The sequence below is a fragment of the Arachis hypogaea genome, chromosome 9 (genome assembly GCF_003086295.3).
Source record: "Arachis hypogaea cultivar Tifrunner chromosome 9, arahy.Tifrunner.gnm2.J5K5, whole genome shotgun sequence".
NCBI lineage: Eukaryota > Viridiplantae > Streptophyta > Magnoliopsida > Fabales > Fabaceae > Arachis > Arachis hypogaea.
In genome coordinates this window covers 9,609,311-9,623,855 of record NC_092044.1, presented here as the reverse complement: position 1 = coordinate 9,623,855, position 14,545 = coordinate 9,609,311, and the positions used below count along the sequence as shown (strand labels likewise).

Sequence of the window (14,545 nt, the reverse complement as noted above, 5' to 3'; positions counted from 1 at the left end):
GCCAAAACTAAAAAATTGAGCTTAATAAGTTTTATGAGATGCATGTTACAGTGACTTAATTTGGAGAGGAAGAGAGGATATATTGATATAATTGTATAAAAATCTAGTTAAAGAGAAAGAGCTTATAGAATGTTAAAACCATTAGTTGAACACTTATTTGTTGATTATGAGTTTACTTAACAAATATGATTGGTGTGCATGGCCAAGAATTTGGACGATCGAGTATAAATGTTCTGAGAAAAAATGAAGCAACATTTTGAGAGTTAGGGATAGCAATTTTGAATTTTTTTTTTGTTAAATTACATAAAAAAAGATTGAATAATTAAGTGTTTTTGGATCATAAGTTCATTCCTAATCATCATAAAATTTACAATCTATCTTGTATATCCAACAAAGAATATTCTATGAAAATGGGAGGAGTAGCTGTTGTGCTGTAATTAGTATAATTGGACTTAGTCCATTTAATAAAACAGTTAATCTCTATATACAAGTGATTCTGTTATACAAGTCTTACAAGTTTCCTAATTGATATTACGCTCAAACGCGTCTCTAACAGATTTTTAATTTTTGAAAAGATTCCGTTTTATTTTTCGAATTTCTTGCCTTCTCTTTCTCCTTCTTCATTTACGTGCTTTTCTCTGTGTTTTCTTTCTTCGTTATTCTCGATTTCCATTATTTTTTGACATCAAATTCTGAAATTGTTTTTGAACTATTTCATCTTCATCATCGTGTTTCTTCTCGTTCTTCTTTTGATTTTACAACATTATGTATTTTTTTCTTCTTTGTTTGATTTTTTTCTCCCAAAAAGAATTATGAGAATATGAAATAAGAAAATGAAGAAGAAGAAGCAGCAGAAGATGAGGAGGAGAAAGAGAAATAGTTCTGAATTATGCATAAGGTGTACTTCAACGAATTTTGGATGTATTTTTGTAATCCTTTGGGTGTATTTTTGTAATCCTTTGGGTGTATTTCTATAATTCTTTGGGTGTATTTCTATAATCGTTTGGGAGAATTCCTGTAACCGTTTGGGTGTATTTCTGTAATCCTTTGGGTGTATTTCTGAAGTTCCATTATCTTCAAAACGATTTCAAAGCTGATTTCAGAAACCATGAAAATCGAAAAAAAACGAAGTAAGAATATCAGTGATAAACGCAGGTAAAACAACGAATGAAATGGCGAAGAGAGAACGCACGAAGGAGATCGAACAAATTTGGCAAGAAACTCGTTTTGATGGAGGAAGAAGAAGATGAGTCATTCATAATGCATGGTGAATAGCGCGCTTTGGAAACAGGAAGTGGTTGAATAATGTGCGTATATTTACTCTTGAATGTAGCAGTAATGCATATGTGTTTTGTTAAGCTTGTACCAACTTGTAAGACTTGTAAGTCAAAAAGACTTGTATGTGTAGCAAACCTCTTAATAAAAATAAGTTTAAGTCTAAATATTAGATATTATTAGAAAAATGATTAGAAAAAAAATGATTCAAAGAAAAAAAATTCTAAGACATTTCATAATTCATATATTCACCTTTTATCATAAATTTTTGGGGTCTGTTTCTTTATGTGCAAGTTTTAAAGATAGCATGACATGGACATTCAATTCAGATAGGAGATACACTACCAAATTATTATGGAGGTGGAGGTGGCAGTGGCGAAAATATATGAAATTTCAGAGTCTAAGCATGTGTATAAATGATGCTCTGAACACTAAGGACAAATTGATAAGAAGAAATGTCACTAGCCAAGGGGAACAAAAGTGTGCCTTATGTGGAGTTGAAGAAGAAACGGTATATCATTTATTTTTATCTTGTATATTCTCTTCAAAATTATGGTATTTGTCGTGGAACTGGTGGAACTTGGAAATGTTAGAGCTTGCTTACTAGGGTGGATGGAGCAAGAAGTGCATAAAATGAAAAAAACATGATTTTGTGTAATTTATTTTTTGCTGATATATGGGTAATTTGGAGCTGTAGAAATATGAAAGTGTTTGAGAAAAAATGGTAAGTGTTGATAGTGGATAGAAAATAATTACAGACCTTAGTAAATCAGTTGAGAAAAAGAGAAAGAAGTGCAAATAACAAAGAACTGAATAAAGTACAGCATAGTTATAAAAAAAATAGACAGGTGGTGTTGTGTTGTATATAGATCGGATTTAAATTTTTATATAACAGGAGGATACTTGATTGATAAAGAGGACAGAGTGTATTGTTTAATGGGAGAAATAGCAAATGAAACTTCATTAGGTAACACTACATTAAAAGGAATTCAAGTGGAATTACAATATTTGTTGGAAGAAACGGACGTAAGAAAGAGAATATATAATCATAGTGATCAAGAATAGAGATGCAGTAGGTAACTAAGTTAGGTTGGTCTAGTAGTTAGTTCACTAGTTTGTTTAAACAAGTGTCGGGGATTCGAATCCCGCCTTATGCATGCAACAACTCATTGGTCAGTGACAAACCCTTAAATGGAGCTCAGTACCGCAGCGGATTAATTCTTGACTTACCAGTTTGGGAGATAGCATGAAAAAAAAGATATAGTATGCTGGCTAATGGGAAAAGAATAAGTAGGATGAGACCAGAAATTTCTAAAAAATAGAACAGACAATGAATGTCAAATTCTCAAAAATGTGGAATTAGCACATGAAGGAGAGCAAAGATTTAAGCATAAAAAACAATAGGAAGAGATGGTAATAGAAAATGAAGAAAATTAGATCAAGTGACTGGCTTGAAGGATGGCCATAGTACGCTAAATTAAAGTACTGGATAGGTGGACATTATCAAGAATAACAAACTAGCTTTGGTGATATAAAAGGGATAATGTGCTTATCAATTTCAACACAGCGGGTGACTTGTGTGGATGTGGCCTGGAGAATATGAGTTAGCAATGGGTACAATGGTATCATTTGGAGTAAAAAAGAATTACTGACGGTTGTGATTGTTGTTATTCTGTATTTCGTTTTGGATGTATGGTTTTGTACCGAACAATCTTAAAAAACCAATGTTTAGTTATTTGGGCTATGAAAAAAGAAAAACAAATAAATATATTATTTGGGCTGCCAAAATAATAAATTTTAGATGTTTCAAAACTTTTAAAAAATTGGTAACATTGTTTGGGACAGGGTCCGTGAAATTCACTATCTTGACTCGGAGCATTGTAGAACTAGCCCAATAAAGCTTGTAACCATATATTAAATTAGACCACAAAACCGAAGATTCGAGAATCATGCAAGAAATAAACCCTAAAACTCTTCTAATCGTTGACCATGGTCAAACCTCTGGTATCTCTCTAGTCTCATTAGTCTGTAGTCTCTGTAGGTCGCTCCGAAATCGCCTTGTAGCAGCTACAACCTTTTCACTTTGCATTTGCAGGTCTCTCTCTCTCTCTCTTCTCTCTCTCTCTCTCTCTCTCTCAAATACTTTGTGTAGTTTGTTCAATTAAAGAGACTTGCTATTTAATTGTTTTCTGCACTGCTGAATCTCGAAAATACTCTCCGGATTTCAAGAATCTCAAATGCTTCGGTTGCTTTCATCTGGGTCTTATCTGTTTGAGTCATTTTCAAATCCCCCATTTATAAAAGCATTGCAAGTTTTTACGCATGCCACATATTCGACCATTTGCCTAGCCCAACCTAAAGCTGAAAAGGAGGATCCTGTAGAGAAACCAAATAATGCTACTGAGGTTTTAAGTAAATGGGGTTGTAGTGATGGTGAATTGATGAGAATATTCACCCGTTGCCCAGCTTTGCGCAATGCTGATGCTACCAAAATCCAATCAAAACTTGATCTTCTGAGTGCTTTTGGAATAGGGGCATCTGATCTTGTTAAGATAGTCAATTGCAGGCCCCGGTTTTTCCAGTCTCGGATTAACCAATCTTTCAACGAGAGGCTTGCCTATTTCTTGTCATTGTTCGAGACGAAGGATTTGCTTACCAAAGCCATTGTGAGAAACCCTTCACTTTTGGTCTATGATGGTAGAGTTGACATTGAAGCTACCTTTGCACTGTATGAGGAGTTAGGTATTAAGAAAAGGGACTTGATTCAGATGATCCTATTGCGTCCCACGATCATTTCAAGGACATCGTTCAACGATGATAAGATGGAATACATACGCAGGATAGGGCTTTCCAAGGATTCAAAGATGTATAAGTATGTGGTAACACTAATAGGTGTGTCACGTGTGGAAACAATTCGTGATAAGGTTGCGAATTTGGAGAAATTCGGTTTGTCTGAGGATGAGGTCTTTTGGCTTCTTGGGAAGTCCCCTCATATTTTGACATTGTCAACTGACAAGGTTCAGAGGAACATGACTTTCATTCTGGCCACAATGAAGCTCGATGTCAAGGCAATCTTAAGATGCCCATTGCTATTGTGTATTAATATTGATACGGTTTTGAAGCCAAGAGTGCTTCTAGCAATGAAGGTACATGAGATTGATGGTGAGCAGAAAATCAGGAGACCTCCGATTCTTAGGGCACTCAGGATGACAGAAGAGAAGTTTGTGAATTTGTTTATCAAATGCCATCAGGAGGAAGTTGCCAATGAGTTAATGGAATTCTATAGAAGAACAAAAAATGTTAAGAGATTAGCTGAGTCATCAAAGAAGAGCGTTCGAAAAGGATTTCCTTTCTGAATTGATTTAATTTGGTTTCAAAAGTTTCTGAGCTGATATATATCCTTTTTCTGGTTCATCGAGTTGGTTGAGATTTTGTCCGTTATTTGGTGTAGATTCATATTTCTGCCTGTGTCTTAGATTCTACTGACTATATTTCATATTTAGTACAGTTCTGTGATAAACTCAAGCTGCAAAGCTTTGAACAGTATTTGAATAGATGTATTTCAAAGAGGTGTGTTAGAGTTACTAAAGGCATTATCCAAAATGAGTCCGTGATCGAAGTGTGCGAGTCTTGTTGCTCCTCGGCATAAGATCAATTGGCTTGTTGGCTTATCTATGCTTGCGAAAGTGCCCTTTCAGCAGATGGAGGCTGTCACACCTCAGCCTTGTCCTAACAATCTGCACATGGTTAGTATAAACTATAAACCTGTTGTTTAGTTTTCATACAAAACTAGATTTTTTCAGCTGAAAGCTTCCTCTTTAATATGTTAACTACAATTTCAACCACAAAATAGGGCAATTAGAAAGACCTTGATGATAAATATTTGTGGTGAAAACAGTTTTTCTCTGCTTGCTGTTGTTCTAGACAAGAATCTTTTATCTGCATCTCTGTTGTTTTCTCATGTCCATACCTACTACTGCATCAAAGAAGATGAATGTTGTTTGACATTTGTTGGACTTTTGGTATTCGAGACGTTTTCCAAACTCCGTTCTTGCACCGAACAAATTTTATGCCAAAATTTAAATTGCATATTGAGGCTAAGGGTGGCAACATACACCCTACCCGTGGATATCCAATCCTATCCAATCCGGTCGGGTAGGGTAGGGTGTGGGTAGGGTTGGGTTCTCGTGCGGGTGAGGTAGGGTGCGGGTTGAGTCTCAATCCTATCCGACCAACCTGCACCCTATATATGTATTTGTTATATACTTATATAAAAATATGCTTCAAGTGGATGTTAAACCAAAAACCTTTCACTAAATGCAAAAGATCTTTAGCCACTAAGAAAAGATCATTAATTGATAATTTAATACATTATATATATAAGTCAGTTCTATTGTAAATTATCATCTAGTTATATAATAATGTTGCATCTTTTTGGTAACTCGTGAGTAGGGTCGAGTATCGCGGGTCAAGAACGGGTAGAGTTAGAGTTGGAATATTGTCAACCCACAGGTAGGATTAGGGTTGGATCTAAACCCTATCTTACCCACTCATTGTGCACTAAGGTTTGAGAAGCTTTTAAATTTGCAATATATATGATGGTGTAACATGTCTATTAATTCACGTTTTGTATAAAAATGTCAAATGAGAGAGTAACTACTAACTATAATGGATAAGTACCTTGTAATCTTAAAAGTCTCGTTCAAGTGTTGTCGTTCATTAACGACACCAAGTGCACAATAATGTCCTCCAACAATTAAGAATGGCAAGATATACCCTCACATCAAGGAGCTCATGACAGAGTGGAGGTTCCTGTGGCTTTCGGACATGGCATGGCATGACTATAAGTATAACCAACACACCGATTTATCTGACAAGTGTTGAATCATTTGACAAGAATATGGAGACCATAGAAAGACTTAATAAAGTGAGTATGAAATACTGAAGTGAAGATAGGATTTCTAGTTTCAACCATTTTCTTTTACTAGGACTACCATGTAAAACAGAAATTCCTTTCGGCTTGAAATGATGTGTCAAACTTTGAGCATTTGTTGGTAGTCTGAATTTTTTTTTTTTTCTTACTGTTTTTTGGCTTGGCAGGCTAAGGACTATCTGTTGTGTATCTAAGTGTCATTTAAGAATATACTATTGCCAAGACCAAAAAAAAAAAAAGAATATACTATTGACCAATAGATTGCTGCATATATAAGGTGGAATTCGAATTTCTAACACACTTATTTAAGCAAACGAGTGAGCCGACGATTTGAATAATCCAAATTGATTTGAAAATTATCATTGAATGATTGAACAAGTAACACAATAGTAAAACAATTAATTCAATTAACAATTATAACACTAACCATTACAATTTAGTAAATTTACAGAATTACAATGGTAACAAGAAGAAGCTAGATCTAACAACAGGTAACAACAATAACTAACTAACAATTAAGCATTTAAATCGATATAACAATAACTAAAAAAATCAATAACAGTAAAAGGACAATAAATGGACCAGAAATGTTCATCCAAGAAAAGAGAGAGAACATGACCAAAGATGGATGAGACCAGTGAGGCAATGAAGCAACAATAAAGAAGAGGATGGCTGGAAGGCGAGATGACGGCACCTGAAAGAAGGTGAGAACATGACGACTAGGATGGCCAAAACAACGGCAAACTTGAGTGAGAAACCGACAAATAATATTAGGATATGTTCATATTTCATTAAATTTTGCCTTCTTTTTCTGCCTAAAACGATTTAAGTAAAGGCCAATTCTATGATGTCTTTTGTTTGGTGTCTAATTTTTGTTTAAATTACCTTTTATAGTAACTTTAAACTATTTAAAAGTTTTTAACTTTCGTACTTTTAAATTTAAAATGAATTATTTAACCTATTTTAGCAATTAGAGAACATCTTTTAGGCACCATAACAAACATCTTAAATAAATATCAATTAGTTTGTTAGTTCTCGATTCGATTCGGTTCATCGGTTTTTAGTTGATTTTCTACCTGATTTGTTTAAGTACCAAAACTACTTGACTTTTGGTTTCTAGTTCAACCGGTCGATTCGGTTTGATTTTCAGAATTGTGGGATAACACAACAGTAAATATAACATAACACTAAATATAACAAAAAAACAGCCACAATTATCAAAATATAATAATAGCGAATATAATACTTCATATCATAAAAATATAACCAAAATAAAATAAATAACAAGCACAACTATAAAATTTTGTCAACTTAAAACAGAAAAATGTTCCAGATAATAATTGTAAAAAAAAAGGGACAAATAATAAAAAAAGGGAATCATATGAGCCTAAACAATAAGAATTTCAAAAAATAAACCAATAACACAAAGAATAAGATTCATAGAAGGGAAATAAATTCATTTAATTAATCATATTCGGAAATTAATGAAAAAAAATCGCTACCCAAACTGATTCTTATGTATAGCTCTATTATATTCTACATCCTAACATGCAAAGCCTATTTTCAAACTATTGGGAAGAAACTATAAATTCTAGTTCTTCTACCTTACATAACATTTTTCTAATTAACAAATGCTAACTCTAAAAAAAAAAAATTAACGGACTTCGTCACCAACGGCACCGGCAATATGGGCAACACCATTCAGTCGGTATAAGCTCCATTTGTCTGCCATGATATCCCGTTGGAGGTCGGCACTTAGATACCTCGGACCCGCTCTCAAATTGCTCCTACCTCTTTCTAGAATTTTCTCTCTCTAAACAACCTCAAAATGACTCCAAATGAGTATTCCGCGACTGCCTTCCACGATTTATATAGCTATTCACTCTCCACGTAAACTGCCATAGCCTCCAGCGGTTTACGCACGTCTCCCTATGCACATAAACCGCTACTATCAGTAGCGGTTTATGTCCAAGCACCAACAAACAAAAACCGTGACAGCCTCTAGCGGTTTCTGCCTCATTTGCATGTAATCCACGGCTGGCAACAGCAGATTTTGTGTTTACATAAACCGTTACTGGCAGTAACGATTTCTATAGATATATGAAACAATGTATTTGTGTCTTCATTTTGAAAACAATGCAATTGCATAAATTTAAAAGACAAACAATTTATATATATAAATTGCCCTAAAATAATTTTATACAAACATTGAATCAAATATTAACACATCATTACTAAATATAACTAATTTTCAAATTCATAATTCATCCAAATACATAAATTTAACTAAATAATCATATAATATTTTACATTATCAATACATTAAAAATACACCCTTGAAAAAAAAATTTAAGGAAACTTGCAAAGAAATGCAATTATATCATTAGATGGTGTTTACAAAAATAAGTGTGGGACAGTAACAAAAAGGAGTTGCCATGTTACTGTTTCTATTATCAAATATTCACAATTTCAAATTGCCTCACACGTGAAACATCTCACACACATGGAATATTTTGGTCGTTCAATTAATTATAGATAAAAAGTTAAAAGATTTTAGATTTTACACTTTGTGAAACATTTTACGGTCACATTGCATCCTTATCCTAAATGTACATGCTAATACCATCCTGTTTGCATTTATTGATTGCATCATGCTAATTAGGAAATGGGAAATGTTATAACCTATACAAAGAGTGAGCATTGGAAAAGCCATAATGAGATTACAAAAATCAAAAGCATACATTTCCAATGCATCGATTCCAAAACATTAAATAACATAGGAGAATTTCTGGCTACAGAAAACCATGCTTCCTCTTTGAACGTTATTGAATGAAAGGTCGTCAAAACCAAGAAGAATAGAAAGCAAAAGATGAATTTAATGGATAAACATAAACGCACCGCAAGGATTGGTTTAGTGACAACTATGTTTGACTTGCTAGGAGGTGCACCGGTTTCAAATCCTAGCTATGTCTAGGAAGTTGATATATGGAGCCCATTGAGAAAGGGAAGGGGTGTGTGTGTAAGAGTACTTAACAAGACAATGAGACAGCAAGAAACTATTAGGAAGCTGACAATTATATACATTTTCACATTATATGAGAATCAAGACCATATGTACAATTCATAATAAGATGGTCTCAAGATGTTCATCTTCTGGACGGCACCACAGGGAATCCACAAACATAGTTACCAAAAAACAAAGAATCCTGATGTGTTTGTTGAATAGATAAAACTGTTAATTTCCAACTTAAATTTTTAAACCTTGTAGGCCCACCCATGTGTGTCCAAGTATGCCTGCACTGCTTCCTTAATGGCCAAGTTCGGTACTAGTTGCGATGGATCCAGTGGTTCTCGCGTCACAGGGTCAAATCTACCAACCTATTTTACAATATTTAGATGAATGCATACTGAATTTAAAATTAAAAGCATTTGATATAAAAGATTACAACATGAAAATCAAATAACCTTCTGCAAATGATCAAGAATCACTGCCCTCTCATATGTAATTCCGCTCGGAGTGATTACGGGATCATGAAAAATATCAAGTGTGATTCTGCAGCATAAGTAATCTGGCACCTGTAGACTCAATAAACCATGTGATCAATGATATGCCATTATTTTTGAGACACCATATATGAAAGGATAGTGATCAAATGGCATGTACACACCTCAGTAGGTGTGTCACCCTCTGCAGCTTTACTGAAGACTCTTTGTAAAGCCTCTAACTGTTCCAATTGAGAAGTGGTAGCATCATCTAAAAATCCTTCCATGTGGGACATATCAAGAGAGTGTTTTTCCTTTAGAGCGGACTCGCAAGCTTCCCTGATACAAGAAGATATTTTTTGAAAATAATATTAGATACAATGACTAAATTTTCAATAACCATTAACCAATATAGAATTGATATTTTGGTAACTGGTGGAAGAAAAAATGAAAAATCACAACGTAGCTTATAAAAAATATGATCAACACAGCTGATAGTAATAACCAATCATTCATGATGACCCTTGGATAATAGGTCTGACAATCACCGGAAAAACATACTTCAAGCTCTGCAAATCCCACGATCGCTTGGAAGATGTCCGTTCCCACTCTTGGTATTTTGCTCTCGCAAGCTCTCTCCATATTTCTTCTACCATATAGCCCTTGGGATTGGCGCCTCTCCCAAGATCCAAAGCCTTAAATTAAGTATCACAATCAGTGTGAATAAGGAAAAATCAATGTAAATATCTTAGAAAAGTTCATTACACAGAAAATCAGCAGTGAAGTTTATATTTAATCAGATGCTAGTCAAATTAAAGAGAAGGAAGCACAATGTCCCTTAGCAATTCAATAGTAAGCCAAATTGATCAGATAATCTGTGACTTGTCATCTATAACAAAGTATATTATCATCGAAATAAGAAATGATAAAGATGGAGACATGAGTGTTGGCTAATGTGGGAATGGATACAAATTGTCTCTAACTAATGTTTTGTGGCGCCGTTAACTTTTTCCATTGGCTCTCATAACCTAACATGAACCTACTAGGTATCCATGTTTTCATATCTTCAAACATGGCAGGCAAATTGCAATACCAACAAAAGAAAATAAGGGACAATACATGATTTAGAGAACAGTAATGGGAAAGCAAAATATCCTGCACCAGCCATCCACCATAACAGCAAGCAAACACTAAATCACACTACCAATGGGCTAAACCACATGAAAGGACATTATAAGGCACTAACTGAAACCCATATTGCTAATCTTTCCATGACAAAGGTTTGAGTGGCAACCCCACCATAATCCTAAAAATGCAATTTACATAGAGGGATCGAGATTGGTGATTGCATGCAATATCAAAGAGCATAAGAAGAGCTCATTTCTGATAGTCAAAATCCAAATTCATAGGACGCACTTTTGAAATTAGAAAAAAAAAAAAGAACCTCCCCCATCATAATTGTTCTAAGAACTAATATTATAATTAAGGGTTTATGTAACTTGTTCTTCCTTTCTTTTCCCTGCAATTTATGTTCAACTTCAATGCACATAGACCTCTGCAATATTATTAAACCTACACAAAATGACTTCTGCATTTATTTGTAAAAATGACGCTATAATTCCAGAAATGGCATGATCAGTATATATTTGTTAACCAAGCCTTTAACTCATGGAAAGTGATCCATGTGCACCAATAGGTAGTTGAACCATTCATCAGGTACAAAAGTGATCTACTATTAAATTCACAAAAAGTAAAATGCAAAACATTGTAAAAGCTAAACACTCATACACCATGGAAAGGCTTAACAATGCAATGAAGCATTAAATAATTTCAAGCAACAGCTATAACTAATGAACAAATGAACAAGAGATATTCAATGACGACTAACCTTCTCTAATTCTCTGATACCCTTGGTATGTTCTTGTTTCTGTAGCAATGCAAGTCCCAACATATAGTGAGCCTAAAATATATACGTAAGAAAATTCAGCTGGGCACAAGATAATCAGATCAAAGAACATAATCTAAAAATGAAAAGATCATGAACAATCTGCAACAAAATATCAAATTATAAAACGATGCATCCGAACATTCCAAACAGCCAAACACAGTCAATAGCTTAGCTAACTATAATGAAATGTAGAAAGGTTTAGACTAATGATTGTTAAATGCAATTCGACAGAATAGAAATGCAATTCGATTCTTAAAATGGCAGCTAATGATTGCTTTCCAAGAGAACTAACAACTAGATTCCCAGAATCTATTGCCATTACTGAGATCTAAGACCAAACAAACCAAACTTGAAAAACAGTAAAACACTAAACTCAGAAGAAAATCGAATATACTTAACCAATACAACACAACCATTGAAGCTAAAGACTCCGAAATCTCTAAAGAGTAAAGACCAAACAATGATCACCAAAAAAAAAAAAAAGGAGATTACAAAGACCTTAACCGAATGGTTGTCAAGCTGAATCGCTCTCCGACAATCTTCTTCCACTCTCTCCCAATTACTACAAACAAATAAAGCAGATAATAATAACACAAAAACACACAAACAGAAGTTAAAAAAATAAAATAAAATTAAAAATCAGGAAGTTATGTTATCATACTATACTTACTGGCGCTTAAGATGGCAGAGAGCACGGTTCGTCCAATACACAGGAACATTAGGGCACAAAGTAATTGCCTTGAATCGCCCAGAAAAGAAAAACAAACAATGCAATAATCCCAAGAACGTTACAAATTTTCATTTTTTTTTTCCGAAAAGAAATATGATAATTGATTAATTAAAGGAAAAGGGTTAGAAAGCATACCTCTGTGTAGGCATCGATGGCGGCACCGAAACGGTCTTTCTTGAAGTAAGCGTTGCCATCTATTCTGAGTTGCTCCGCTTGCTTCGCCGCCGCTGACAAGGCACCACCACTTGGCCCCATTCTTGATTCTTCTCTTTCTGTCTCTTGATGGAACCAACTCTATTACAGTAATGATAATAAAAATAATAAAATATAATAATAATAATAATTTTACTTTATTTTATTTGATGGGTGGGTCGAGGAAATGAGAATGGGAAGTGTGGAGAAATTAGGAGCGAAATGGAGGCGAAGAAGAGCGATTTAAGTTTGACTCGGGATTGTGCTTTGTGTGTAGTTTGGGGTTTAGAAGTTAGAACACCACCGAACCTGCGACCATCCAGTCACGCTTACGCACCTAATTTAACACGCTTCATTTCATTCAGTAAATAACAAAAATGTACAAATAACAAAATTCAGTTTTTAGTTGGAAGGAAAGAAATAGGAAAAAAAAATTGAGTAAATTTTTATTTTTTTTAGATGTGTTTGGATGAAAGAAAAATAAAAAAATTATAAAAAGATAATTTTATTCTTGTATTATAAAATATATTGAAAAAAATAAAGGAATAATATTAGAAGTTGTGAGAGAAAATAAGTTTTTTTTTTCTTTTTCTTTTTAATATTGGAGAAAAAAATTGGTGGGTCTTCGAAGTTTTTTTCTACTCCTTTTTTTTTTAATTTCTCTTCATAACCAAACAATGGAAAATAATCATTTTCTTTCCTCTTTTCTTTTCTTCCTTTTCTTTCCTTCCTTTTTCTCTTCAAACAAACATAATGTTACTAAGTTAATTATTATATATTTTTTATATATTTTTTATGTTAGTAATTAATTTGATAAATGTTCGTAAGTTATCTAAGCTATTGAGATTTATTTTTTTTAGCTGACAATCTTCATAATTTATAGTCTGATTGAATGAATAGTAGAGATAATTTGTAAAGACATTTTGACGTTCAAATCAGAATAAATTAGAGATAAGATTAATAAAAGTAAGTGTGTGTAACGTATCTAGAGAGCTTGTGATTCCCTTTTAATCCTCTATCTTATCTTCGTTGGTTAGGAGATGATCAATATTTGATATCAATTAACGATGTGTTGATTTGATAGGTGTCAAAATTTTAGGTCTGAGATGGATGATTCAGATTTTTTAGCAGACTTATTGTTGGATCGTTAAGGTTTGAATTCGAATCTGATCCGTAATAATAACTAATTTTGTATATATACATACATAGTTAGATAAATAAATATAAGAATATATAACCAACTTGGGTTGGTCGAGTAGTCAGCTTTTTTGTCCGCTTAAATAAGTATCAGGAGTTTAAATTGCGCCTTATACATGCAGCAATCTATTAGCAAGTGACAAACTCTTAAATTAAGCTCAGATCCGTGACAAATCCGTCATTGGCTTGTCGAGTTGAAAACGTTTTCGTCCCAACAAATTTTTTATTACGTTGAAATCTCTAAACTTTATAAAAATAAGAATTCTACTTTTATAAAATGTAGAGACCTTAAATAATAATTTTTTTAAAAAAATGTCGGACCCAAAATTTTTTAATGATCTATTTCAGAGTATATATTCTAAATATAAATCAAAATTGATTAATTATTATTAAATTTATAATTTTATTATATGTAAATTCACTAAATTGTGAAAAAGATCTTTTAAAAATAAGTAAAAATTGTAAAATAAAAAATTAATTATGTGCAGCTTTTATTATTTTGATTTAAAAGTAATTAAATTCTATTTTTTTTAGTTTATCAATTTTTTTTTTATTTTAAAAAGAGTTTGATTCATAAATATTATTATTTAAATTTAAGAATAATTAGACAATATAATTTTTTTATCTTACTAGTCTCTTATTTTAGAAGAGAATTATTCGAATTTCACCAATGGAGAAAAAAAGTTATTTTATTAATTATAATAGAATACATCAAAAGTAATTATTAATATAAAATATATATTAAAATAATTAAACAATATATATATATATATATATATATATATAT

At 32.9% G+C, this 14,545-nt stretch overlaps 2 protein-coding genes across 2 annotated transcripts; one reads left to right on the top strand and one right to left on the bottom strand.

Moving 5' to 3' along the window:
* The first annotated feature begins 3,206 nt into the window (after window positions 1–3,206).
* Window positions 3,207–6,322, top strand: LOC112710291 (uncharacterized). Its single transcript, XM_072202460.1, has one exon. The coding sequence runs from the start codon at window positions 3,513–3,515 to the stop codon at window positions 4,629–4,631; it is 1,119 nt and encodes a 372-aa protein (XP_072058561.1). The 5' UTR covers window positions 3,207–3,512; the 3' UTR covers window positions 4,632–6,322.
* Window positions 6,323–9,265: 2,943 nt separating this feature from the next.
* Window positions 9,266–12,924, bottom strand: LOC112710290 (E3 ubiquitin-protein ligase CHIP). Its single transcript, XM_025762450.3, has 8 exons — window positions 12,505–12,924; window positions 12,310–12,377; window positions 12,138–12,201; window positions 11,580–11,651; window positions 10,253–10,386; window positions 9,877–10,030; window positions 9,674–9,784; window positions 9,266–9,586 (listed from the first exon to the last, which is right to left on the bottom strand). The coding sequence occupies exons 1-8, from the start codon at window positions 12,622–12,624 to the stop codon at window positions 9,464–9,466; spliced, it is 846 nt and encodes a 281-aa protein (XP_025618235.1). The 5' UTR covers window positions 12,625–12,924; the 3' UTR covers window positions 9,266–9,463.
* Between the last annotated feature and the right edge of the window lie 1,621 nt (window positions 12,925–14,545).